Source organism: Oncorhynchus gorbuscha, linkage group LG26 (assembly GCF_021184085.1).
Source record: "Oncorhynchus gorbuscha isolate QuinsamMale2020 ecotype Even-year linkage group LG26, OgorEven_v1.0, whole genome shotgun sequence".
NCBI classification, from domain to species: domain Eukaryota; kingdom Metazoa; phylum Chordata; class Actinopteri; order Salmoniformes; family Salmonidae; genus Oncorhynchus; species Oncorhynchus gorbuscha.
Window position 1 is genome coordinate 32,371,963 of NC_060198.1, and position 27,310 is coordinate 32,399,272.

General features: G+C 47.2%; 1 protein-coding gene across 2 annotated transcripts in view; it reads right to left on the minus strand.

Annotated features, from left to right (window-relative positions):
- Nucleotides 1–27,310, minus strand: part of olfm2a (olfactomedin 2a) — a 163,926-nt gene that overhangs the window by 37,269 nt on the left and 99,347 nt on the right. Inside the window, exon 1 of one of the 2 annotated variants that reach the window (XM_046330589.1) lies at nucleotides 10,650–11,107. The exons of the other annotated variant lie outside the window; for it this stretch is intronic. Within the exon in view, the coding sequence (XP_046186545.1) occupies nucleotides 10,650–10,793 (144 nt within the window). The 5' untranslated portion in view covers nucleotides 10,794–11,107. Of the gene's footprint in view, nucleotides 1–10,649; nucleotides 11,108–27,310 lie in introns of those variants that run through there. 2 annotated transcript variants of the gene reach the window in all.

The window sequence follows — 27,310 nt, forward strand, 5'->3', positions numbered from 1 at the left end:
TGGCCCCTCCCTGGATGTTGTGTTAAATGCTCTACAACAAAGCTTTCTTAGTGTCCAACAAGCTTTCTCTACCCTAAACCTTTTTCTGAACACCTCCAAAACAAAGGTAATGTGGTTTGGTAAGAAGAATGCCCCTCTCCCCACAGGTGTGATTACTACCTCTGAGGGATTAGAGCTTGAGGTAGTCACCTCATACAAGTACTTGGGAGTATGGCTAGACGGTGCACTGGCCTTCTCTCAGCTCATATCAAAGCTGCAGGCTAAAGTTAAATCTAGACTTGGTTTCCTCTATCGTAATCGCTCCTCTTTCACCCCAGCTGCCAAACTAACCCTGATTCAGAAGACCATCCTACCCATGCTAGATTGTGGAGACATAATTTATAGATCGGCAGGTAAGGGACTTCTCGAGCAGCTAGATGTTCTTTACCATTCGTCCATCAGATTTGCCACCAATACTCCTTATGGGACACATCACTACAATCTATACTCCCTTGTAAACTCGTCATCTCTGTATACCCATCTCAAGACCCACTGGTTGATGCTTATTAATAAAACCCTCTCAGGCCTCAATCCCCCCTATCTGAGATACCTACTACACGCCTCATCCTCCACATACAACACCCGTTCTGCCAGTCACACTCTGTTAGAGGTCCCTAAAGCCCACATCCCTGGGTCGCTCCTCTTTTCAGTTCACTGAAGCTAGCGACTGGAACGAGCTGCAACAAACACTCAAACTGGACCGTTTTATCAGTCTCTTCATTCAAAGACTCAATCATGGACTGACAGGTGTGGCTGCTTTGTGTGATGTATTGTCTCTAGCTTCTTGCCTTTTGGGCTGTTTGTGCCAAATATTGTCTGTACCATGTTTTGTGCTGCTAACATGTTGTGTTGCTACCATGTTGTTGTTATATTGTGTTGCTACCATGCTGTGTTGTCATGTGTTGCTGTCTTAGGTCTCTCTTTTTGTAGTGTTGTCTCTCTTGTCATGATGCGTTTTTTGTCCTATATTTTAATTTTTAATCCCAGCCCCTGTCCCCCCAGGAGGCCTTTTGGTAGACCATCATTGTAAATAATAATTTGTTCTTAACTGATTTAAATAAATAAAACAATGAAATAAATAAAAGTAATGATGGACTGTCGTTTCTCTTTGCTTATTTGAACTGTTCTTGCCATAATATGAACTTGGTCTTTTACCAAATAGGGCTGTCGTCTGTGACAACACAACTGATTGGCTCAAGCGCATTAAGAAGGAAAGAAATTCCACAATTTAACAAGGCACACCTGTTAATTGAAATGCATTCCAGGTGCCAACCTCATGAAGCTGGTTGAGAATGTAAGGGAAGAATTCCCACAACAAGAGAATGTGCAAAGGTGTCATCAAAGCAAAGGGTGTCTACTTTGAAGAATCTGATTCATTTAACACTTTCTTGGTTTCTACATGATTCCATATGTGTTACTTAATAGTTTTGATGTCTTCACTATGATTCTAGAATGTAGAAAATAGTTTAAACAAAAGAAAAAACCTTGAATGAGTAGGTGTCCAAACTTTTCACTAGAACACTGTATATATATATTTACACTGAGTGTACAAAACATTAGGATCAAGCTCTTTCCATGACATACTGTAGACTGACCAGGTGCATCCAGGCAAAAGATATCATCCTATATTGATGTTACTTGTTAAATCCACTTCAATCAGTGTAGACGAAGGGGAGGAGACCGGTTAAAACAAGGATTTTTAACCCTTGAGACAATCGAGACATGGGCTGTGTATGTGTGCCATTCAGAGGGCGAATTGGGTAAGACAAATGTTTTCAGTGCCTTTGAACGGGGTATGGTAGTAGCTGCCAGGCGCACTGCTTTGAGTGTGGCAAGAACTGCAACGCTGCTGGGTATTTCACGGCCAACAGTTTCCCGTGTGTATCAAGAATGGTCCATCACCCAAAGGACATCAAGCCAACGTAACACAACCGTAGAATGCATTGGAGTCAACATGGGCCAGCATCCCTGTGGAACGTAGAGTCCATGCCCTGGCGAATTGAGGCTGTTCTGAGGGCAAAAGGGTGTGCAACTCAATATTAGGAAGGTGTTCCTCATGTTTTGTACATTCAGTGTATACAGTTGAAGTGTACATACACCTTAGCCAAATTCATTTAAACTCAGTTTTTCACAATCCCTGACATTTAATCAGAGTAAAATATCAGAATAATTTTAGAGACAATGATTCATTTACGCTTTTATTTCTTTCATCACATTCCCAGTGGGTCAGAAGTTTACATACTCAATTAGTATGTGGTAGAATTGCCTTTAAATTGTTTAACTTGGGTCAAACGTTTCAGGTAGCCTTCTAGCCTTCCACAAACTTCACAAGGTTCTTTAATGTTGTTCTGGGATTGATTTGCACTTTTCGCACCCAAGTACGTTAGTCTCTAGGAGACAGAACACGATCCCATGGTGTTTATACTTGCGTACTATTGTTTGTACAGATGAACGTGGTACCTTCATGCATTGGGAAATTGCTCCCAATAAGGAACCAGACTTGTGGAGGTCTACAATGTTTTTTCTGAGGTCTTGGCTGATATCTTTTGATTTTCCCATGATGTCAAGCAAAGAGGCACTGAGTTTGAAGGAAGGCCTTTAAATACATCCACAGGTACACCTCCAATTGACTCAAATTATGTCAATTAGCCTATCAGAAGCTTCTAAAGCCATGACATAATTTTCTGGAATTTTTCCAAGCTGTTTAAAGGCACAGTCAACTTAGTGTATGTAAACTTCTGACCCACTGGAATTGTGATACAGTGAATTATAAGTGAAATAATCTTGTGTCATGCACAAAGTAGATGTCCTGACCAACTTGCCAAATCTATAGTTTGTTAACAAGAAATTTGTGGAGTGGTTGAAAAACGAGTTTTAATGACTCCAACCTAAGTGTATGTAAACTTCCGACTTCAACCGTATGTGTGTGTGTTTGCAGTCAGGATGATTGGTGAATGTGTCCAGTAGAGCATCTCCACAAGTGATCTATCTATCTGATGTATATCTATAACTTCTAACTCCATGCTATATCATACCTCATAAATATTCATCATAGAGATATAAATATTCATTCATATAGAGGATCTAAGAGCTTCAAATAACAAGAGAAGAGGTTCTACCGTCAAACATAAAATAACTATGTATGAATATGGATAAAAGACCACAGAGCGACTTTAATCTGAGTAGGCCCTTTTATCTGCCGTCATAAATCAATCATGGAGTCAGATTGATTAGATTGGCCTTGGGACGTGCTAAAGTTTACAGTCATGGACACCATGCAGCCAGACTAGCGTAGAGACCCCAATCTGAGTGGCAGGCCTCTCTCTCTTTGTGTGGGACCATTGTTTGTTCCTTCGGCTCTTTTGATATTTCTCTTCTTCAGCCTTCTGCATGGCTTTATTGTTAATACAAGAGATCAAAGGGACAACAGCACTGTGTGGAGTGTGTGTCTGACAGACTGCACACACACACACACTTGTTTCTTGTTTGATAGTGTAATAGAGTTCTGCCATACTGTCTGGTCTCAAGGTTGTGTCTTGTTTTATTGGATTATTCACGGTTTGGTTTTGCACTACCCAGGCTAACCATACTCAGGCTAACCATACCCAGGCTAACCATACTCAGGCTAACCATACCCAGGCTAACCATACTCAGGCTAACCATACCCAGGCTAACCATACTCAGGCTAACCATACCCAGGCTAACCATACCCAGGCTAACTATACCCAGGCTAACCATACCCAGGCTAACCATACTCAGGCTAACCATACCCAGGCTAACCATACTCAGGCTAACCATACCCAGGCTAACCATACTCAGGCTAACCATACCCAGGCTAACCATACGCAGGCTAACCATACCCAGGCTAACCATACCCAGGCTAACCATACCCAGGCTAACCATACCCAGGCTAACTAACCCAGGCTAAACATACTCAGGCTAACCATACCCAGGCTAACCATACCCAGGCTAACCATACCCAGGCTAACCATACCCAGGCTAACCATACTCAGGCTAACCATACTCAGGCTAACCACTCAGGCCAACCATACCCAGGCTAACCATACTCAGGCTAACCATACCCAGGCTAACCATACTCAGGCTAACCATACCCAGGCTAACCATACTCAGGCTAACCATACCCAGGCTAACCATACTCAGGCTAACCATACCCAGGCTAACCATACCCAGGCTAACCATACCCAGGCTAAACATACTCAGGCTAACCATACCCAGGCTAACCATACCCAGGCTAACCATACCCAGGCTAACCATACTCAGGCTAACCATACTCAGGCTAACCATACCCAGGCTAACCATACCCAGGCTAACCATACCCAGGCTAACCATAGTCAGGCTAACCATACCCAGGCTAACCATACCCAGGCTAACCATACTCAGGCTAACCATACCCAGGCTAACCATACTCAGGCTAACCATACCCAGGCTAACCATACTCAGGCTAGCCATACCCAGGCTAACCATACCCAGGCTAACCATACTCAGGCTAACCATACCCAGGCTAACCATACCCAGGCTAACCATACCCAGGCTAACCATACTCAGGCTAACCATACCCAGGCTAACCATACTCAGGCTAACCATACCCAGGCTAACCATACCCAGGCTAACTAATTTTTTAAATATTTTTATTATTATTTTTATTTCACCTTTATTTAACCAGGTAGGCTAGTAGAGAACAGGTTCTCATTTGCAACTGCGACCTGGCCAAGATAAAGCATAGCAGTGTGAACAGACAACACAGAGTTACACATGGAGTAAACAATTAACAAGTCAATAACACAGAGAAAAAAAGGGGAGTCTATATACAATGTGTGCAAAAGGCATGAGGAGGTAGGCGAATAATTACAATATTGCAGATTAACACTGGAGTGATAAATGATCATGTACAGGTAGAGATATTGGTGTGCAAAAGAGCAGAAAAGTAAATAAATAAAAACTGTGGGGATGAGGTAGGTGAAAATGGGTGTGCTATTTACCAATAGATTATGTACAGCTGCAGCGATCGGTTAGCTGCTCAGCTAGCTGATGTTTGAGGTTGGTGAGGGAGATAAAAGTCTCCAACTTCAGCGATTTTTGCAATTCGTTCCAGTCACAGGCAGCAGAGTACTGGAACGAAAGGCAGCCGAATGAGGTGTTGGCTTTAGGGATGATCAATGAGATACACCTGCTGGAGCGCGTGCTACGGATGGTTGTTGCCATCGTGACCAGTGAGCTGAGATAAGGCAGAGCTTTGCCTAGCATGGCCTTGTAGATGACCTGAAGCCAGTGGGTCTGGCGACGAATATGTAGCGAGGGCCAGCCGACTAGAGCATACAAGTCGCAGTGGTGGGTAGTATAAGGTGCTTTAGTGACAAAACGGATGGCACTGTGATAAACTGCATCCAGTTTGCTGAGTAGAGTGTTGGAAGCAATTTTGTAGATGACGTCGCCGAAGTCGAGGATCGGTAGGATAGTCAGTTTTACTAGGGTAAGCTTGGCAGCGTGAGTGAAGGAGGCTTTGTTGCGGAATAGAAAGCCGATTCTTGATTTGATTTTCGATTGGAGATGTTTGATATGGGTCTGGAAGGAGAGTTTGCAGTCTAGCCAGACACCTAGGTACTTATAGGTGTCCACATATTCAAGGTCGGAACCATCCAGTGTGGTGATGTTAGTCGGGCATGCGGGTGCAGGCAGCGATCGGTTGAAAAGCATGCATTTGGTTTTACTAGCGTTTAAGAGCAGTTGGAGGCCACGGAAGGAGTGTTGTATGGCATTGAAGCTCGATTGGAGGTTAGATAGCACAGTGTCCAATGACGGGCCGAAAGTGTATACAATGGTGTCGTCTGCGTAGAGGTGGATCAGGGAATCGCCCGCAGCAAGAGCAACATCATTGATATATACAGAGAAAAGGGTCGGCCCGAGAATTGAACCCTGTGGCACCCCCATAGCCTGGGGCTAACCATACCAGGCTAACCATACCCATGCTAACCATACCCAGGCTAACCATACCCAGGCTAACCATACCCAGACTAACCATACCCAGGCTAACCATACCCATGCTAACTATACCCAGGCTAACCATACCCAGACTAACCATACCCAGGCTAACCATACCCATGCTAACTATACCCAGGCTAACCATACCCAGGCTAACTATACCCAGGCTAACCATACCCAGACTAACCATACCCAGGCTAACCATACCCATGCTAACTATACCCAGGCTAACCATACCCATGCTAACTATACCCAGGCTAACCATACCCATGCTAACTATACCCAGGCTAGCCATGTTTGGACTCAGGCACGTGTTGCTCAGTCCTTTTGAAGAACTCACTATGGTGAACGTCTTTAGATGTTGAGTGCAGTGCCACACGCGCATGGACCAGCTCAGCTCAGATGGTTGTTGGAAAGGGAACAAAAGCAAGTGGAGCAGACTGATTGTAGCTCAGAGGAGTGTGAATATGGGACACTGATTATGGGGACACTAGGGTGAGGAGCAGTCATACATGGCCATCGGGACACTGATCATGGGGACACTAGGGTGAGGAGCAGTCATACATGGCCATCGGGACACTGATCATGGGGACACTAGGGTGAGGAGCAGTCATACATGGCCATCGGGACACTGATCATGGGGACACTAGGGTGAGGAGCAGTCATACATGGCCATCGGGACACTGATCGTGGGGACACTAGGGTGAGGAGCAGTCATACATGGCCATCGGGACACTGATCATGGGGACACTAGGGTGAGGAGCAGTCATACATGGCCATCGGGACACTGGTCGTGGGGACACTAGGGTGAGAAGCAGTCATACATGGCCATCGGGACACTGATCGTGGGGACACTAGGGTGAGGAGCAGTCATACATGGCCATCGGGACACAGATCATGGGGACACTAGGGTGAGGAGCAGTCATACATGGCCATCGGGACACAGATCATGGGGACACTAGGGTGAGGAGCAGTCATACATGGCCATCGGGACACTGATCGTGGGGACACTAGGGTGAGGAGCAGTCATACATGGCCATCGGGACACTGATCGTGGGGACACTAGGGTGAGGAGCAGTCATACATGGCCATCGGGACACTGATCATGGGGACACTAGGGTGAGGAGCAGTCATACATGGCCATCGGGACACTGATCGTGGGGACACTAGGGTGAGGAGCAGTCATACATGGCCATCGGGACACTGGTGCCACAACATCACAAGACGACCCAAGAAAGGACTAACGGGTTTGACATGAACCTAACAACAACGTTAGTCAAATGTTCCTCTAATGCTTTAACCCCCATGGCTTCCATAGGTTTAACCTCCAGCTCATCTGCATGGCTGAACCTTAGAGCGTTTTACGTGTTTAGATTCCACCCAATCTACCGTGTCTCAAAGTATTTGTCATGGGCACTTTAATATATGAAAATGTTGTTGATGGAAGCCTTCGAAGTTGCTTTGAGAGTGATGAAAAATAAGGAGCAACGCAAATGGGCTCTTTGTTGAACCAGAACATGTGAAATGGTAAAAGAGAAATAGTCCTCCTCTCTGATGACTCCATCACCACAACATCAAGTCCAGATTCACCACATCAACCATGGAAGCAGAACTGGTGTCAATGCCCCTCCTGAAGTAGTTCTTCCAGACCATGGCTCTGTTTCAATAGCCACACTACTATCAATACTAATATACCATCTACTTCAAATGATGTCATGTATTGGCCATGAATTCTAAGTGGGATGCTGGTATGGACATTGGGACCACAGGAGGTTGGTGGCATCTTAATTGGGTAGGACGGGCTCGTGGTAATGGCTGGAGTGGAATTAGTGGAATGGTATTAAATACATCAAACATGGTTTCCTTGTGTTTGATGCCATTCCTTTTGCTCCGTTCTAGCCATTATTATAAGCCGTCCTCCAATCAGCAGCCAGGTCCTGCAGTCCATGTCCACTGGAGAAGAAGTCCACTTAGACCACACCCACCCAGGCAGGAAGTAGAACCACTCCTGTACCACTCGTTCAGGGACACTATGGGAATGTCATCCTTCCTAGTTCCTCAAAAGATAAAACTCTGAAAAACACACAGATCAGACACAAGCTATATTGATATTGAACTTGAAGAGAAATACCTGTCTTGAGCTGCGCTTGTAGAATAGATAAATACATCTCAGGGAATGTTTTGCTAGACCTCTCTCTACAAGGTCAACACCTTCATAGAGCTCAGCCTCAACCGTGAAAACATCAACAATGTTTCCTCCAGTGAGCCGTTGAGACAGTTATTACAGCTGGGTGCCTCAGTGCAATAAAGAGGTATTTGTTGGTGCAGCAGGCTTTTATGATAAGACTGGACTGATTGAGGATAGGGCTCTGTGATAGAGGAAAGATTGGGAAGATAGAGTCATAATTCTCTGGACAGATGGACCCCAGCTCCTGAGACCATAGGGAGAAATGACCAATAAATACACACCTGCAAGTGCGCACGCACGCACGCACACACACACACACACACACACACACACACACACACACACACACACACACACACACACACACACACACACACACACACACACACACACACACACACACACACACACACACACACACACACACACAGATGGACAGAGCTGGACACACACACACGGACAGAGCTGGACACACACAGATGGACAGAGCTGGACACACACACACGGACAGAGCTGGACACACACACAGATGGACAGAGCTGGACACACACACACGGACAGAGCTGGACACACACACATGGACAGAGCTGGACACACACAGATGGACAGAGCTGGACACACACACAGATGGACAGAGCTGGACACACACACACGAACAGAGCTGGACACACACAGATGGACAGAGCTGGACACACACACACGGACAGAGCTGGACACACACACAGATGGACAGAGCTGGACACACACACACGGACAGAGCTGGACACACACACACGGACAGAGCTGGACACACACACAGATGGACAGAGCTGGACACACACACACGGACAGAGCTGGACACACACACAGATGGACAGAGCTGGACACACACACACGGACAGAGCTGGACACACACAGATGGACAGAGCTGGACACACACACACGGACAGAGCTGGACACACACAGATGGACAGAGCTGGACACACACAGACGGACAGAGCTGGACACACACAGATGGACAGTGCTGGACACACACACACGGACAGAGCTGGACACACACACACGGACAGAGCTGGACACACACAGATGGACAGAGCTGGACACACACAGATGGACAGAGCTGGACACACACACAGATGGACAGAGCTGGACACACACACACGGACAGAGCTGGACACACACACACGGACAGTGCTGGACACACACACACGGACAGAGCTGGACACACACACACGGACAGAGCTGGACACACACACACGGACAGAGCTGGACACACACACACGGACAGAGCTGGACACACACACGGACAGAGCTGGACGCACACATCTCATCAGGGCTGGGCGTTTAATAAGGGAGCAGATGCCATGAAAATGGACTCAGGAAAGAACCAAAGGCTATCACTCGCTACTAATGATCCTGAATATGACAGATGCATTCCTCTGCTTGACACTTCTCAACACCTCTCATCTCATCCATATGGAGCACCCATATGCACAGTCACACATGCATCACAGTGTACACAGGTGTACATCCACAACAAGCTACACAAACCTTCACATCTCAATCTTTTAACACGCTCCTCACATGAGACCCAACATAATGTACCTTTCAAGGAGATAACAAAATGAAGGTCCCTGGCTTGGATTCTGAACGCATACACCTTTACAGAGTCGGTGGATTCTGACACCGGGGACGAAGGAAAGAGAGATGGGGGAACGAGATACGCATCCAACTGGAATAGGGTGTGTAGGAGCTGGAGCCCAAATCTCCCCCCATCATCATCATCTTCATCATCACCTCAGAGTTTGCATATCATCAGTTACACCCTCCAGCTCTCTCACATATCAGTCAACATCCTCATCCCTCACTACAGCAGCAGTATCCCAGCTCTGATCACCCACAGCACACAGAGGATTTACCAGCAGGGCAGTTCTCCCCTGATTCTCCTTCTCCTCCCAGCAACCAACACAGCAAAATCATTCTGGATCAGTTCCCTGGGAGCATCATTCACACAAGACCCTGAACATCATTTCCACTTCACCTGACTCCCAGCACATGCACCGCTTTCTTCCTCTATCATTTCTCTTAGCGCCGCCCCCGTGAGACAGACCCTCTCCGATACCCAACCCCACTTCAACCACCCTACCGCTCTGAGACCCTTCTCCCGGTCTCCAACTCATCCACCCAGCAGACAGACCCTCTCCGATACCCACCCCCCAACCCCACTTCAACCACCCTACCGCTCTGAGACCCTTCTCCCGGTCTCCACCCCCACCAACCCCACTTCAACCACCCTACCGCTCTGAGACCCCTCTCCCGGTCTCCACCCCCACCAACCCCACTTCAACCACCCTACCGCTCTGAGACCCCTCTCCCGGTCTCCAACTCATCCACCCAGCAGACAGGTAGAAAGGATGGGAAAAGAGCCGTCTACTGTACGCACACTGACGATCCTCTCCGAGGTGCCCCCTCGGGAGACGGTGGTCCCGTTGAGTCCCACCAGAGAGGGCAGTGTCTGGGACATCCAGTTGGTCACCATGGCCATGGTGCTGAGCACCGCCCCGATCTTCAGCAGCGGCACGCTCATTTTGCCTGTCCCCCCACCTCCACACCGCTCCGCGCTCCTCAGCCCCTACCGCCCCTCTGCCCTGCACTCTTTCACCCCACTCTGCCTGCACCGGGACCAGTTAGTCAGCCAGGCAGGAGCAGAGAACCAGGAGGACAGGCAGTTAGCCAGAGACACAGCCCCAGCACGGTGGCTCTCTCCTCAGCCCAGGGAAAAAACTAGAGCAGCTCTGAAAACCACAGACCCAGGCTTAGTCAATCAATCAGCTAGAGCTAGAACCAGAGAGCAGAGGAGGACAGGAGCTCACATCCAGCAGCAGCATCTCACTGGGTCTATCCGTTTGAGAGCAACTGCCTGCCAGAGCCTCTCTCTCCCTCACTCGCTCTCTCTCAAGATGCAGAGCTGCGCATTGGCTGCCTCTCTCTCTCGTCCCCTCCCTGGCTGCCTCCCTCTCTCTCGTCCCCTCTCTGGCTGCCTCCCTCTCTCTCGTCCCCTCCCTGGCTGCCTCCCTCTCTCTCGTCCCCTCCCTGGCTGCCTCCCTCCCTCTCGTCCCCTACCTGGCTGCCTCCCTCTCTCGTCCCCTCCCTGGCTGCCTCCCTCTCTCGTCCCCTCCCTGGCTGCCTCCCTCTCTCGTCCCCTCCCTGGCTGCCTCCCTCTCTCTCTCTCTCTCTCCTCCCTGGCTGCCTCCCTCTCTCTCGTCCCCTCCCTGGCTGCCTCCCTCTCTCTCGTCCGCTACCTGGCTGCCTCCCTCTCTCTCAGCCCCTCCCTGGCTGCCTCCCTCTCTCATCCCCTCCCTGGCTGCCTCCCTCTCTCTACTCCCCTCCCTGGCTGCCTCCCTCTCTCTCGTCCCCTCCCTGGCTGCCTCCCTCTCTCTCGTCCCCTCCCTGGCTGCCTCCCTCTCTCTCGTCCCCTCCCTGGCTGCCCTCTCTCTCTCTCTCTCTCTCTCTCTCTCTCTCTCTCTCTCCTCCCTGGCTGCCTCCCTCTCTCTCTCTCCTCCATGGCTGCCTCCCTCTCTCTCGTCCCCTCCCTGGCTACCTCTCTCTCTCTCGTCCCCTCCCTGGCTGCCTCCCTCTCTCTCGTCCCCTACCTGGCTGCCTCCCTCTCTCTCGTCCCCTCCCTGGCTGCTTCCCTCTCTCGCGTCCCCTCCCTGGATGCCTCCCTCTCTCTCGTCCCCTCCCTGGCTGCCTCCCTCTCTCCTGTCCCCTACCTGGCTGCCTCCATCTCTCTCTCTCCTCCCTGGCTGCCTCCCTCTCTCCTGTCCCCTACCTGGCTGCCTCCATCTCTCTCTCTCCTCCCTGGCTGCCTCCCTCTCTCTCGTCCCCTCCCTGGCTGCCTCCCTCTCTCTCGTCCCCTCCCTGGCTGCCTCCCTCTCTCTCGTCCCCTCCCTGGCTGCCTCCCTCTCTCTCGTCCCCTACCTGGCTGCCTCCCTCTCTCTCGTCCCCTACCTGGCTGCCTCCCTCTCTCTCGTCCCCTCCCTGGCTACCTCCCTCCCTCTCGTCCCCTACCTGGCTGCCTCCCTCTCTCTCGTCCCCTACCTGGCTGCCTCCCTCTCTCTCGTCCCCTCCCTGGCTGCCTCCCTCCCTCTCGTCCCCTACCTGGCTGCCTCCCTCTCTCTCGTCCCCTACCTGGCTGCCTCCCTCTCTCTCGTCCCCTCCCTGGCTGCCTCCCTCTCTCTCGTCCCCTACCTGGCTGCCTCCCTCTCTCTCGTCCCCTCCCTGGCTGCCTCCCTCTCCCCTGTCCCCTCCCTGGCTGCCTCCATCTCTCTCTCTCCTCCCTGGCTGCCTTCATCTCTCTCATCCCCTCCCTGGCTCCCTCCATCTCTCTCTCTCCTCCCTGGCTGCCTCCCTCTCTCCTGTCCCCTACCTGGCTGCCTCCATCTCTCTCTCTCCTCCCTGGCTGCCTCCCTCTCTGTTGTCCCCTCCCTGGCTGCCTCCCTCTCTACTCCCTGGCTGTCAGCGTCTCCTCCCTTACTCCAGCCTTTCTTTACATGCTTACATCCCTCCTTTATTTTCAGTCTCTCCCTCTCTTTCACGCCTTCTGTCGCAGTTCTCTCCTGACTCTTTAGTGTGTTCATTGAATAGCACACAGTCACAGAGAGAGACGATGAGACTGTGAGGGAGGCTGCAAGAGTATGTAGATGAGTGCAGATAAGACAGGACAGGACATTCAGTGTTCAACACCATGACCGTGTTGGGTTCCATTACTCTGTCCAACTCACAGCTAGTCTGCAGCCTGTTCAGAAACATCACCTCATACACACCCCCTCTCTACTCAGATGGACTGGAGGAGGAGGAGGAGGAAGATGCAATCAGGGTGGGTCTTAATGAGGAAGATGAGGGAGAGGAAGAAGAGGGAGAGGAGGAGAAGGAGCAGGCTGCATGGTGAGGGTATAATGAGGAAGAGGAGGAGTGAGTAGGCAGGCTGTGTGGGATGGGTATTAATGAGGAAGAGGAACGAGGTGTTCCAGCCCACAGCTCCTCTTCTCCTCCTCTCCTCTCCTCTCCTCTTCTCCTGAAAGCCCATCAGTTACCCTGCTTCCTGACTCCTCCTTAAATCACCCTGTAATATGCACACTCAACCGCTACAGCCCCGCTCGCCACCACGCACGCACGCACGCACGCACGCACGCACGCACGCACGCACGCACGCACGCACGCACGCACGCACACACACACACACACACACACACACACACACACACACACACACACACACACACACACACACACACACACACACACACACACACACACACACAGCTATCTTTTAACTCAAGCTGAATGAACCCCCTCTCTCAAAGTACTGGCCATGCGAGGAGCTTTCAGTGTGGACCTAACTAACTAAACGAGTTGATGAAATAGAAAGTTAATCAATAATAGGAAGGTAATTATAGAAGTGGAGAAAATTGGAAGCCTAATGGATCTGACTGTGAAATGAAGTGGGAATTAATAGGCTTTTCATGGAGCAAAATGGCTGCCATGTCGTGCATCACCCAGGTGGATGCTACAGAGTGGGGGTGGTGGAGTGAGTATGTGCGAAGCAGTTGATTATCATCGTCGTCATCAGGTGGTGGTTGTTATCATCATTACTTTCTCTTGTTCTTGTGAAAGTGTTTCTTGAACCAGGCAATAGTGTCATGTTTCAGACCTTCTGCTTACTCTGCCCATAGAAGATGGTGTCAGTTTACCCTGTAGGGATTATGCGTCAGCATCAAATGACCCTCTAAAACAGCAGATACTCATAATGATGACAGACTGCCTGGGTGTGACAGTATGCCCATGTCATCCCCTCTCCTCTTTGTGTATGGTGACTGATTGATCTTGTCAGACAAGCCTCTCCTACCCAGATACCGACACTGGGCAGGGGCTGGGGAGATGGTGAGTGATATGGGGTTTGCTGCGTAGGGGCATGGGTTGACATGTTATGAGAGGAGACAGCTTGCTGAGCTCTATCCAAGACATGTCAGGCCTCCTCAGCTCACCTGCTGGCTCTCTCTCTCTTCCACTCTGCCTCTCCAACCTATTGCAGTGACAAGGCTTCCCTCAAGTGGTCAGTAGGAGCATTACATCTGTTCAGCTCACACCATTCGCTTGAGGCCAATCAGCCTTTGGCAATTACTGCCTCGCCGGCATTTACCCGATGGTGGTGACACACGATTGTCACAGTTTAGTATCATGATGGCATGTCAAGGAATAATTTAGTCATACATCCTCTCTTTACAATCATCTGTTGTAATGGTTCTATATTCACTATGCTTTCCCTTCTAGGCTGCCGTATGATGCATTTATACATGTAGCTAGACTATTCACAGATCACACACACACACACACACACACACACACACACACACACACACACACACACACACACACACACACACACACACACACACACACACACACACACACACACACACACACACACACACACACACACACACACACACACACACACACACACACACACACACACACACACACACACACACACACACACACACACACACACACACACACGTTCCTGCAGGATCCTTGCCTTACCCTGGATATGAAAGAGTAGAATATCACAGCAAAGCAGACAGAAATACCCCTAGTCTAGTTGAACCTGAGTATGAGTGGACTCTGAATTGCCAGGGACCTCACAAAACGATATTGTCCTGATACGGTGGCAGGTAGCCTAGATGTCAGAGTGTTGGGCCAGTAACCCAACGGTCGCTAGTTCAAATCCCCGAGCCGACGAGGTAAAACATCTGTTGATGTGCCCTTGAGAAAGGCACTCAATCCTTACTTTTCCAGGGTTGCCGTTGACAATGGCTATGAACCCACTATCTCAGGGAGAGCGGGGAAATGCAGGAAAGACATTTCCATTTCATACATGTGTATAATACACACTTGTACAAGACTAACGTAAGCACCCATTAAATGATTATTACTTAGGTGCCGACACGATGTGCATGTGATTGGATATTGTGCTTTGATGTTACAAAAATATTGCTCACCATGTGCAGACAGTGGCGGTAGATGCCATTTATGATGAGGGAGGACTTTATTTCAATGTTTTTATGAGCATGGCCTTATTTCTATTACAGCATATTGGATAACTGTCATTCATACTTCACCCAGCTCAATGTAACATGGATAGGCTTAGGCTACTACATGTAGGCGCACAGGTCCAAAGAAATCAGAGTAATGAAGGTGACAGACAGTGACACATTCAATACCGCCATGCACACTCTTGCCTGCATCTAGCTGATCTAGGTTGTAAAAATGAGTCCAACAGTTGCAGACGAGAGTTTCTACTGGACATATTCAGGTATGTTTATCCCCGTTTCGTTCCATTTTGTTTCTATTTAAGAAAGGCTTTTCAACAGAATCGGCGGAATGAATACACCCCTGATCACATGCAAACACAGAATTAGCAGCCAAATATAAACCACATGATCCCTTTGCTCGATGTAGCCTATACAGTATATACTCTGAACAAAAATATCAAATGCAACATGCAACAATGTCAAAGATTTTACTGAGTTATAGTTCATACAAGGAAATCAGTCAATTGAAATAAATAAATTAGGCCCTAATCTATGGATTTCACATGACTGAGATACAGATATGCATCTGTTGGCCACAGATACCTTGAAAAAAAGATGCATGAGAACGAGTTCTCAGTCAACTTACCTGGTAAAATAACAGATAAATAAACAAATGAATAGCATTCTCACATAGCTGTTCCTTTTGTCCAGGTGGGAAAGGGCAGTGCGGAGTGCAATAGAGATTGCATCATCTGTGGATCTGTTTGGGAGGTATGAAAATTGGAGTGGGTCTAGGGTTTCTGGGATAATGGTGTTGATGTGAGCCATTACCAGCCTTTCAAAGCACTTCATGGCTACGGACGTGAGTGCTACGGGTCTGTAGTCATTTAGGCAGGTTTCTTTTGTGTTCTTTGGCACAGGGACTATGGTGGTCTGCTTGAAACATGTTGGTATTACAGACTCAGTCAGGGACATGTTGAAAATGTCAGTGAAGACACCTGCCAGTTGGTCGGCACATGCCCGGAGCACCCGTCCTGGTAATTCGTCTGGCCCCGCAGCCTTGTGTACGTTGATCTGTTTAAAGGTCTTACTCACGTCGGCTACGGAGAGCGTGATCACACAGTTGTCTGGAACAGCTGATGCTCTCATGCATGCCTCAGTGTTGCTTTCCTCGAAGCGAGCATAGAAGTGATTTAGCTCGTCTGGTAGGCACGTGTCCCTGGGCAGCTCGTAGCCGTGCTTCCCTTTGTAGTCTGTAATAGTTTGCCAACCGTGCCACATCTGAACAGCGTCAGAGCCGGTGTAGTATGATTCAATCTAAACCCTGTATTGATGCTTTGCCTGTTTGATGGTTCGTCGCAGGGCATAGGGGGATTTGTTGTAAGTTTCCGGGTTAGAGTCCCGCACCTTGAAAGCGGCAGCTCTACCCTTTAGCCCAGTGCGAATGTTGCCTGTAATCCATGGCTTCTGGTTGGGGTATGTACGTACAGTCACTGTGGGGACGACGTCCTCAATGCACTTATTGATATAGCCAGTGACTGATGTGGTGTATTCCTCAATGTCATCGGAAGAATCCCGGAACATGTTCCAGTCTGTGATAGCAAAGCAGTCCTGTAGTTTAGCATCTGCTTCGTCTTACCACTTTTTTTATAGACCGTGTCACTGGTGCTTCCTGATTTCATTTTTGCTTGTAAGCAGGAATCAGGAGGAGATAGATAGTGGTCTAGAATGAGGAGATAGTGGTCGGATTTACCAAATGGAGGGCGAGGGAGAGCTTTGTACGCGTCTCCGTGTGTGGAGTACAGGTGATCTAGAATGTTTTTCCCTCTGGTTGCATATTTAACATGTTGATATAGATTTGGTAGAACTGATTTAAGTTTCCCTGCATTAAAGTCTCCGGCCACTAGGAGCGCCGCCTCTGGGTGAGTGGTTTCCTGTTTGCTTATTTCCTTATACAGCTGACTGAGTGCGGTCTTAGTGCCAGCATCTGTCTGTGGTGGTAAATAAACAGCCACGAAAAGTATAGCTGAGAACTCTCTCGGCAAGTAGTGTGGCCTGCAATTTATCACAATATACTCTACTTCAGGCGAGCAAAATCTAGAAACTTCCTTAGATTTCATTCACCAGCTGTTGTTTACAAATATGCACAGACTGCCCAACCCTCATCTTACCAGAGTGTGCTGTTCTATATTGCCGGTGCAGCGTATATCCCGCCAGTTGAATATCCATGTCGTCATTCAGCCACGATTCCGTGAAACATATGATAATACAGTTTTTAATGTCCTGTTGGTAGGATATTCGTGATCGTACCTCGTCTAATTTATTGTCCAATGATTGCACGTTGGCGAGTAGTATTGACGGTAACGGCAGCTTTCCTACTCGCCTTCTGCGGGTCCTGACGATGGCATCCGTCTCTTCGTCTTCCGGAAGTTATCATAATTACTGTGTAAGTCTATGGAAAGGGATGAGAACCATGAGCATCCTAGGTTTCCTATTGAAGTCAATGTACCCAGAGGAGGACAGAAGCTAGCCGTCCTCCGGCTACACCATGGTGCTACCCTACAAAGCACTGCTGAGGCTACTGTAGACCTTCATTACTAAACAGTTTGTTTTAATAAATTATTTGGTGAATATATTTAATATATTTTTATCAAAAAAGTTAAACTTTTGTAATGTTTCACTTTACATTTTTCTGAAATTCACTGAGGAGGATGGTCCTCCCCTTCCTCCTCTGAGGAGCCTCCACTGGCTGCAGAGAGAGAGGAGAGAGCATGATAAAATTAGTTTTGATTAATGGAAATAAAAGTGCTGAAAGCATGTTGGCTGACTATTTTGGGGGTTATGTATTATGTGTAATACAGCATGTTTAAGCAACACATCATACATGTGTTAGCGTCAATGGCCACCAGATGGCAGCAGAGGTTTAAAGAGATGATGTAAATAAAGTGACGGATGTATCACCTCTGACAACCACACAGTATCTCACCTTGTGATACTAGTACATGTTTCTACAGAACTGATCTATCAAATCTCTACTGATCTCTAGTTTGTAAAACAGATACGCAAGATGAACTAGAGACAGTATTGGAGGAAGCAAGATTTACTGGGAACACAATAACATCTGCCATATCTACTAGAGGAGAATCTATGCATTTCAGTAAACCCACTGTCAGACTAAAGTTGGCACTTTTATGATCCGACAAGCTTTAAGCAAATATTGTCTCCCGTCTGGACTACTGCAACTCGCTGTTGGCTTGGCTGCCCGCTTGTGCCATCAAACCCCTGCGACTTATATAGAACGACACAGCCCACCTGGTGTTCAACCTTCTCAAGTTCTCCCATGTCACCCCACTCCTCCACACACTCCACTGGATTCCAGTCAAAGCTCGCATCCACTACACGACTATGGTACTTACTTACGGAGCAGCAAGAGGAACTGCCCCTCCCTACCTTCAGGCTATGCTACACCCCAATCCGAGTACCCTGATTCTGCCACCTCTGGTCTCTTGGGCAGTTCCCGCTCCGCCCAGTTCAAGCTCTTCTCTGTCCTGGCACCCCATCTCTCAAAAACATAAAACATTTGAAACCCTACCTCTTCAAAGGGCATCTTAAAATAATCCCCCCAGTGCCTTTTTGTAAAATAACACTTGTACCTGACAGCCCATCCCACCCATCTCTGCTGATAGCTACTTGATTGAGTACAAATATACTATGACTGTGCTTGGATGTCCCACCAAGCTATCTTAACATGAATGTATCTTAACATGAATGTATCTTAACATGAATGTATCTTAACATGAATGTATCTTAACATGAATGTATCTTAACATGAATGTATCTTAACATGAATGTATCTTAACATGAATGTACCTTAACATGAATGTACCTTAACATGAATGTATCTTAACATGAATGTATCTTAACATGAATGTATCTTAACATGAATGTACCTTAACATGAATGTACCTTAACATGAATGTATCTTAACATGAATGCACTAACTGTCAGTGGCTCTGGATAAAAAAGTATTCTAAATGACTAAAGTGTCAAATGTAACTTAAAGCCAATTTGACATTTTACCTCCTTCTCCCTTTCTCTCCAATTCTCTACTCTCCATATCTCTTCTCTCCCCCCGTTCTCTCCATTTCTCTACTCTCCTAATTTTCTCTATATTTCTCTACTCTCCTCCATTTCTTTACTCTCCTCTCGATCTCTCTTCTTTCTTTCTTTCTCTATATTTTTCCCAGACTTTATCTTTCTCTACTGACCTTTTGCTCTCTCCTTCTCTCTCTCGTTCCCTCCCCCCCTTGCCTGGCTACCCAAACTTCTTGCTAGGCCAAACGCCACCACCCCCGACAATTTCTAGAACGCAAACATATTTTAACCGTTCTGATTGGTCCCGGTGGATTGGGTCAGAGCCAGAGCACACATGGGTGAAGCGACGTTTGGAAAATGTGTCATTGGCTTTGATACTCTGATTGGCAAGAGGTGATCGCTGAGGACTTTGGTTTGTACAACACCCCTGATTTTGACGTCAGAACAAACGGCTTCAACCATGGCCGTCTCAGACTGAAGGACAGTATGTAGCAAACACAGAGCAGAGGAATGATTATATTTGAGTCATCAGGCAATCTCCCCTCTCGCTCCCTCTCTCCCTCCCTGTCTCTCTCTGCCCTGTGGCAATGGTTAAATGGCATCACATCCCTGTATTTGGCTTGTGTCCTGTAGGCCTCTCATTCCTTCTATTTCTGTCCAGAGCTCTTAAACTCTCATTAATGATATTTGCCATATTCTCTCACATCTACATCCTCCAATACATGTCTGCATACATACTTAATGTACATACCACGACAGCCAACTCATGTCTTTTGATGTCTTCCCACATGCAACAAGACTAAATAGGGTGATACACATCTAATGAAAATTACATTGTAGTTGTTGCCCATGGCGATTTTCTATAAAGGGCATTTTTAATCAGTTCATACTGTGAGAATGCCCACCAACAACAGAAATGGCAGACTCTGTGTATCGCCCATGGAGGGCAGCAAAGCACTGCTGAGCCCCGAGCTATAAACTTTCTGAGACAACAACACTCACTACTGCCTCGCAGACAACTGCATCAATCACACGTATTGACTAGTTACACATGCACCATAAACACAGCTTCTGTCCAGCTCCACTCTCTGTCAGTCATAGCTTGAATATCACCTCTAGAGACCTAGAGACGAGAGACCAATGCTTTGTCCAAAATGGTATCCTATTCCCTATGGGCCCTGATCAAAAGTAATGCAAATTATGCAATTTGGCCACATTCCAAGACTCATTACCCCAGCTAGGAGCTACAGTATATCTAGGAGCTAGGCGCTACAGTATAGCTAGGCGCTACAGTATAGCTATGAGCTACAGTATAGCTAGGAGCTACAGTATATCTAGGAGCTAGGCGCTACAGTATAGCTAGGCGCTACAGTATAGCTATGAGCTACAGTATAGATAGGTGCTACAGTATATCTAGGAGCTAGGCGCTACAGTATAACTAGGTGCTACAGTATAGCTAGGCGCTACAGTATAGCTAAGAGCTACAGTATAGCAAAGAACTACAGTATAGCAAGGAGCTACAGTATAAAAAATCAAATTAAAATTAAAATCCATTTTTATTTGTCACATACACATGGTTAGCAGATGTTAATGCGAGTGTAGCGAAATGCTTGTGCTTCTACTTCCGACAATGCAGTAATAACCAACAAGTAATCTAGCTAAAAATTCCAAAACTACTACCTTATAGACACAAGTGTAAGGGGATAAAGAATATGTACATAAAGATATATGAATGAGTGATGGTACAGAGCGGCATAGGCAAGATACAGTAGATGGTATTGAGTACAGTATATACATATGAGATGAGTGTGTAAGCAAAGTGGCATAGTTAAAGTGGCTAGTGATACATGTATTACATAAAGATGCAGTAGATGATATAGAGTACAGTATATATGTATACATATGAGATGAATAATGTAGGGTATGTAAACATTATATTAGGTAGCATTGTTTAAAGTGGCTAGTGATATATTTTACATCATTTCCCATCAATTCCCATTATTACAGTGGCTGGAGTTGAGTCAGTGTGTTGGCAGCAGCCACTCAATGTTAGTGGTGGCTGTTTAACAGTCTGATGGCCTTGAGATAGAAGCTGTTTGTCAGTCTCTTGGTCCCAGCTTTGATGCACCTGTACTGACCTCGCCTTCTGGATGATAGCGGGGTGAACAGGCAGTGGCTCGGGTGGTTGTTGTCCTTGATGATCTTTATGGCCTTCCTGTGACATCGGGTGGTGTAGGTGTCCTGGAGGGCAGGTAGTTTGCCCCCGGTGATGCATTGTGCAGACCTCACTACCCTCTGGAGAGCCTTACGGTTGTGGGCGGAGCAGTTGCCGTACCAGGCGGTGATACAGCCCGACAGGATGCTCTCGATTGTGCATCTGTAGAAGTTTGTGAGTGCTTTTGGTGACAAGCCAAATTTCTTCAGCCTCCTGAGGTGGAAGAGGTGCTGCTGCGCCTTCTTCACGATGCTGTCTGTGTGGGTGGACCAATTCAGTTTGTCTGTGATGTGTACGCAGAGGAACTTAAAACTTACTACCCTCTCCACTACTGTTCCATCGGTGTGGATAGGGGGGTGTTCCCTCTGCTGTTTCCTGAAGTCCACAATTATCTCCTTAGTTTTGTTGATGTTGAGTGTGAGGTTATTTACCTGACACCACACTCCGAGGGCCCTCACCTCCTCCCTGTAGGCCGTCTCATCATTGTTGGTAATCAAGCCTACCACTGTTGTGTCGTCCGCAAACTTGATGATTGAGTTGGAGGCGTGCGTGGCCACGCAGTCGTGGGTGAACAGGGAGTACAGGAGAGGGCTCAGAACGCACCCTTGTGGGGCCCCAGTGTTGAGGTTCAGCATGGTGGAGATGTTGTTGCCTACCCTCACCACCTGGGGGTGGCCCGTCAGGAAGTCCAGTACCAAGTTGCACAGAGCTTGATGACGAGCTTGGAGGGCACTATGGTGTTAAATGCAGAGCTGTAATCGATGAACAGCATTCTCACATAGGTATTCCTCTTGTCCAGATGGGTTAGGGCAGTGTGCAGTGTGGTTGAGATTGCATCGTCTGTGGACCTATTTGGGCGGTAAGCAAATTGGAGTGGGTCTAGGGTGTCAGGTAGGGTGGAGGTGATATGGTCCTTGACTAGTCTCTCAAAGCACTTCATGATGACGGAAGTGAGTGCTACGGGGCGGTAGTCGTTTAGCTCAGTTACCTTAGCTTTCTTGGGAACAGGAACAATGGTGGCCCTCTTGAAGCATGTGGGAACAACAGACTGGGATAGGGATTGATTGAATATGTCCGTAAACACACCAGCCAGCAGGTCTGCGCATGCTCTGAGGGCGCGGCTGGGGATGCCATCTGGGCCTGCAGCCTTGCGAGCACGTCGTCGGCTGCAGTGAAGGAGAGTCCGCATGTTTTGGTTGCTGGCCGTGTCAGTGGCACTGTATTGTCCTCAAAGCGGGCAAAAAAAGTTATTTAGTCTGCCTGGGAGCAAGACATCCTGGTCCGTGACAGGGCTGTTTTCTTTTTGTAATCCGTGATTGACTGTAGACCCTGCCACATACCTCATGTGTCTGAGCCGTTGAATTGAGATTCTACTTTGTCTCTATACTGACGCTGAACTTGTTTGATTGCCTTGCGGAGGGAATAGCTACACTGTTTGTATTCGGTCATGTTTCGAGCTTTCAGTTTCACTCGAATGCTGCCATCAATCCACGGTTTCTGTTTTGGGATTGTTTTAATTGTTGCTATGGGAACGACATCTTCAACGCACGTTCTAATGAACTCGCTCACCTAATCAGCGTATTCGTCAATGTTGTTGTTTGATGCAATACGAAACATATCCCAGTCCACGTGATGGAAGCAGTCTTGGAGTGTGGAATCAGATTGGTCGGACCAGCCTTGAACAGACCTCAGCGCGTGAGCTTCTTGTTTTAGTTTCTGTCTGTAGGCAGGGATCAACAAAATGGAGTTGTGGTCAGCTTTTCCGAAAGGAGAGTGGGGCAGGGCCTTATATGTGTTGTGGAAGTTAGAATAGCAATGATCCATTGCTAGCTAGGCACTACAGTATAGCTAGGAACTACAGTATATCTAGGAGCTACAGTATAGCTAAGAGCTACAGTATATCTAGGAGCTACAATATAGCTAAGAACTACAGTATAGCTAAGGCTACAGTATATCTAGGCACTACAGTATATCTAGGAGCTACAGTATAGCTAAGAGCTACAGTAATATCTAGGAGCAACAGTATATAGGAAGGAGCAGTATATCTAGGAGCTACAGTATATCTAGGCGCTACAGTATAGGAAGGAGCTACAGTATAGCTAGGCGCTACAGTATAGCTAGGAGCTACAGTATATCTAGGAGCTACACTATAGCTAAGAGCTACAGTATAGCGAAGAGCTACAGTATAGCTAAGAGCTACAGTATATCTAGGAGCTACAATATAGCTAAGAGCAACAGAATAGCTAAGATCCACAGTATATCTAGGCACGACAGTATATCTAGGAGCTACAGTATAGCTAAGAGCTACAATATAGCTAAGTGCTTCAGTATATCTAGGAGCTATAGTAAAGCTAAGAGCTACAGTATATCTAGGAGCTGCAATATAGCTAAGAGCTACAATATATCTAGGAGCTACAGTATAGCTAATAGCTACAGTAGAGCTAAGAGCTACGTGCTACAGTATATCTAGGAGCTACAGTATAGGAAGGAGCTACAGTATAGGAACAGTATATTTAGGAGTTACAGTATATCTAGGAGCTACAGTATAGCTAAGAGCTACAGTATATCTAGGTGCTACAGTATAGCAAGGAGCTACAGTATAGCAAGGAGCTACAGAGCTACAGTATAGCTAGGAGCTACAGTATAGCAAGGAGCTACAGAGCTACAGTATAGCAAGGAGCTACAGTATAGCAAGGAGCTACAGAGCTACAGTATAGCAAGGAGCTACAGTATAGCAAGGAGCTACAGTATAGCAAGGAGCTACATAGCTATGGTATAGCGAGGAGCTACAGTATAGCAAGGAGCTACAGTATAGCAAGGAGCTACAGTATAGCAAGGAACTACAGTACAGTATAGCTAGGAGCTACAGTATAGCAAGGAGCTACAGAGCTACAGTATAGCTAGGAGCTACAGTATAGCAAGGAGCTACAGTATAGCTAGGAGCTACAGTATAGCAAGGAGCTACAGTGTAGCAAGGAGCTACAGAGCTACAGTACAGCTAGGAGCTACAGTATAGCAAGGAGCTACAGTATAGCAAGGAGCTACAGTATAGCAAGGAACAACAGTACAGTATAGCTAGGAGCTACAGTGCTACAGTATAGCAAGGAGCTACAGTGTAGCAAGGAGCTACAGAGCTTCAGTACAGCTAGGAGCTACAGTATAGCAAGGAGCTACAGTATAGCAAGGAGCTACAGAGCTACAGTATAGCTAGGAGCTACAGTGTAGCAAGGAGCTACAGAGGTTCAGTACAGCTAGGAGCTACTGTATAGCAAGGAGCTACAGTGTAGCAAGGAGCTACAGAGCTTCAGTACAGCTAGGAGCTACAGTATAGCTAGGAGCTACTGTATAGCAAGGAGCTACAGTATAGCTAGGAGCTACAGTATAGCTAGGAGCTACAGTATAGCAAGGAGCTACAGTATAGCTAGGAGCTACAGTATAGCAAGGAGCTACAGAGCTTCAGTACAGCTAGGAGCTACAGTATAGCTAGGAGCTACTGTATAGCAAGGAGCTACAGTAGAGCAAGGAGCTACAGTATAGCTAGTAGCTACAGTATAGCAAGGAGCTACAGTATAGCTAGGAGCTACAGTATAGGGGCAGCAGGGTAGCCTAGTGGTTAGAGCGTTGGACTAGTAACTGGACAGGCAGTTAACCCACTGTTCCTAGGCCGCCATTGAAAATAAGAATTTGTTCTTAAATGACTTGCCTAGTTTAATAAAGGTAAAATAAAATTAAAATAAATAGCTAGGAGCTACAGTATAGCTAGGAGCTACAGTATAGCTAGGAGCTACGGTATAGCAAGGAGCTACAGTATAGCAAGGAGCTACAGTATAGCAAGGAACTACAGTACAGTATAGCTAGGAGCTACAGTATAGCAAGGAGCTACAGTATAGCTAGGAGCTACAGTATAGCTAGGAGCCACAGTATAGCAAGGAGCTACAGAGCTACAGTATAGCTAGGAGCTACAGTGTAGCAAGGAGCTACAGAGCTACAGTACAGCTAGGAGCTACAGTATAGCAAGGAGCTACAGTACAGCAAGGAGCTACAGAGCTACAGTATAACTAGAAGCTACAGTATAGCAAGGAGCTACAGTATAGCTAGGAGCTACAGTATAGCAAGGAGCTACAGTATAGCAAGGAACAACAGTACAGTATAGCTAGGAGCTACAGTATAGGAAGGAGCTACAGGATAGGAACAGTATATTTAGGAGTTACAGTATATCTAGGAGCTACAGTATAGCTAAGAGCTACAGTATATCTAGGTGCTACAGTATAGCAAGGAGCTACAGTATAGCAAGGAGCTACAGAGCTACAGTATAGCTAGGAGCTACAGTATAGCAAGGAGCTACAGAGCTACAGTATAGCTAGGTGCTACAGTATAGCAAGGAGCTACAGAGCTACAGTATAGCTAGGTGCTACAGTATAGCAAGGAGCTACAGTATAGCAAGGAGCTACGTAGCTATGGTATAGCGAGGAGCTACAGTATAACAAGGAGCTACAGTATAGCAAGGAGCTACAGTATAGCAAGGAACTACAGTACAGTATAGCTAGGAGCTACAGTATAGCAAGGAGCTACAGAGCTACAGTATAGCTAGGTGCTACAGTATAGCAGGGAGCTACAGAGCTACAGTATAGCTAGGTGCTACAGTATAGCAAGGAGCTACAGTATAGCAAGGAGCTACATAGCTATGGTATAGCGAGGAGCTACAGTATAGCAAGGAGCTACAGTATAGCAAGGAGCTACAGTATAGCAAGGAACTACAGTACAGTATAGCTAGGAGCTACAGTATAGCAAGGAGCTACAGAGCTACAGTATAGCTAGGAGCTACAGTATAGCAAGGAGCTACAGTATAGCTAGGAGCTACAGTATAGCTAGGAGCCACAGTATAGCAAGGAGCTACAGATCTACAGTATAGCTAGGAGCTACAGTGTAGCAAGGAGCTACAGAGCTACAGTACAGCTAGGAGCTACAGTATAGCAAGGAGCTACAGTATAGCAAGGAGCTACAGTATAGCAAGGAACAACAGTACAGTATAGCTAGGAGCTACAGTATAGCTAGGAGCTACAGTATAGGGGCAGCAGGGTAGCCTAGTGGTTAGAGCGTTGGACTAGTAACTGGACAGGCAGTTAACCCACTGTTCCTAGGCCGCCATTGAAAATAAGAATTTGTTCTTAAATGACTTGCCTAGTTTAATAAAGGTAAAATAAAATTAAAATAAATAGCTAGGAGTTACAGTATAGCTAGGAGCTACAGTATAGCTAGGAGCTACAGTATAGCAAGGAGCTACAGTATAGCAAGAAGCTACAGTATAGCAAGGAACTACAGTACAGTATAGCTAGGAGCTACAGTATAGCAAGGAGCTACAGAGCTACAGTATAGCTAGGAGCTACAGTATAGCAAGGAGCTACAGTATAGCTAGGAGCTACAGTATAGCTAGGAGCCACAGTATAGCAAGGAGCTACAGAGCTACAGTATAGCTAGGAGCTACAGAGCTACAGTACAGCTAGGAGCTACAGTATAGCAAGGAGCTACAGTATAGCAAGGAGCTACAGAGCTACAGTATAACTAGAAGCTACAGTATAGCAAGGAGCTACAGTATAGCTAGGAGCTACAGTATAGCAAGGAGCTACAGTATAGCAAGGAACAACAGTACAGTATAGCTAGGAGCTACAGTATAGCAAGGAGCTACAGAGCTACAGT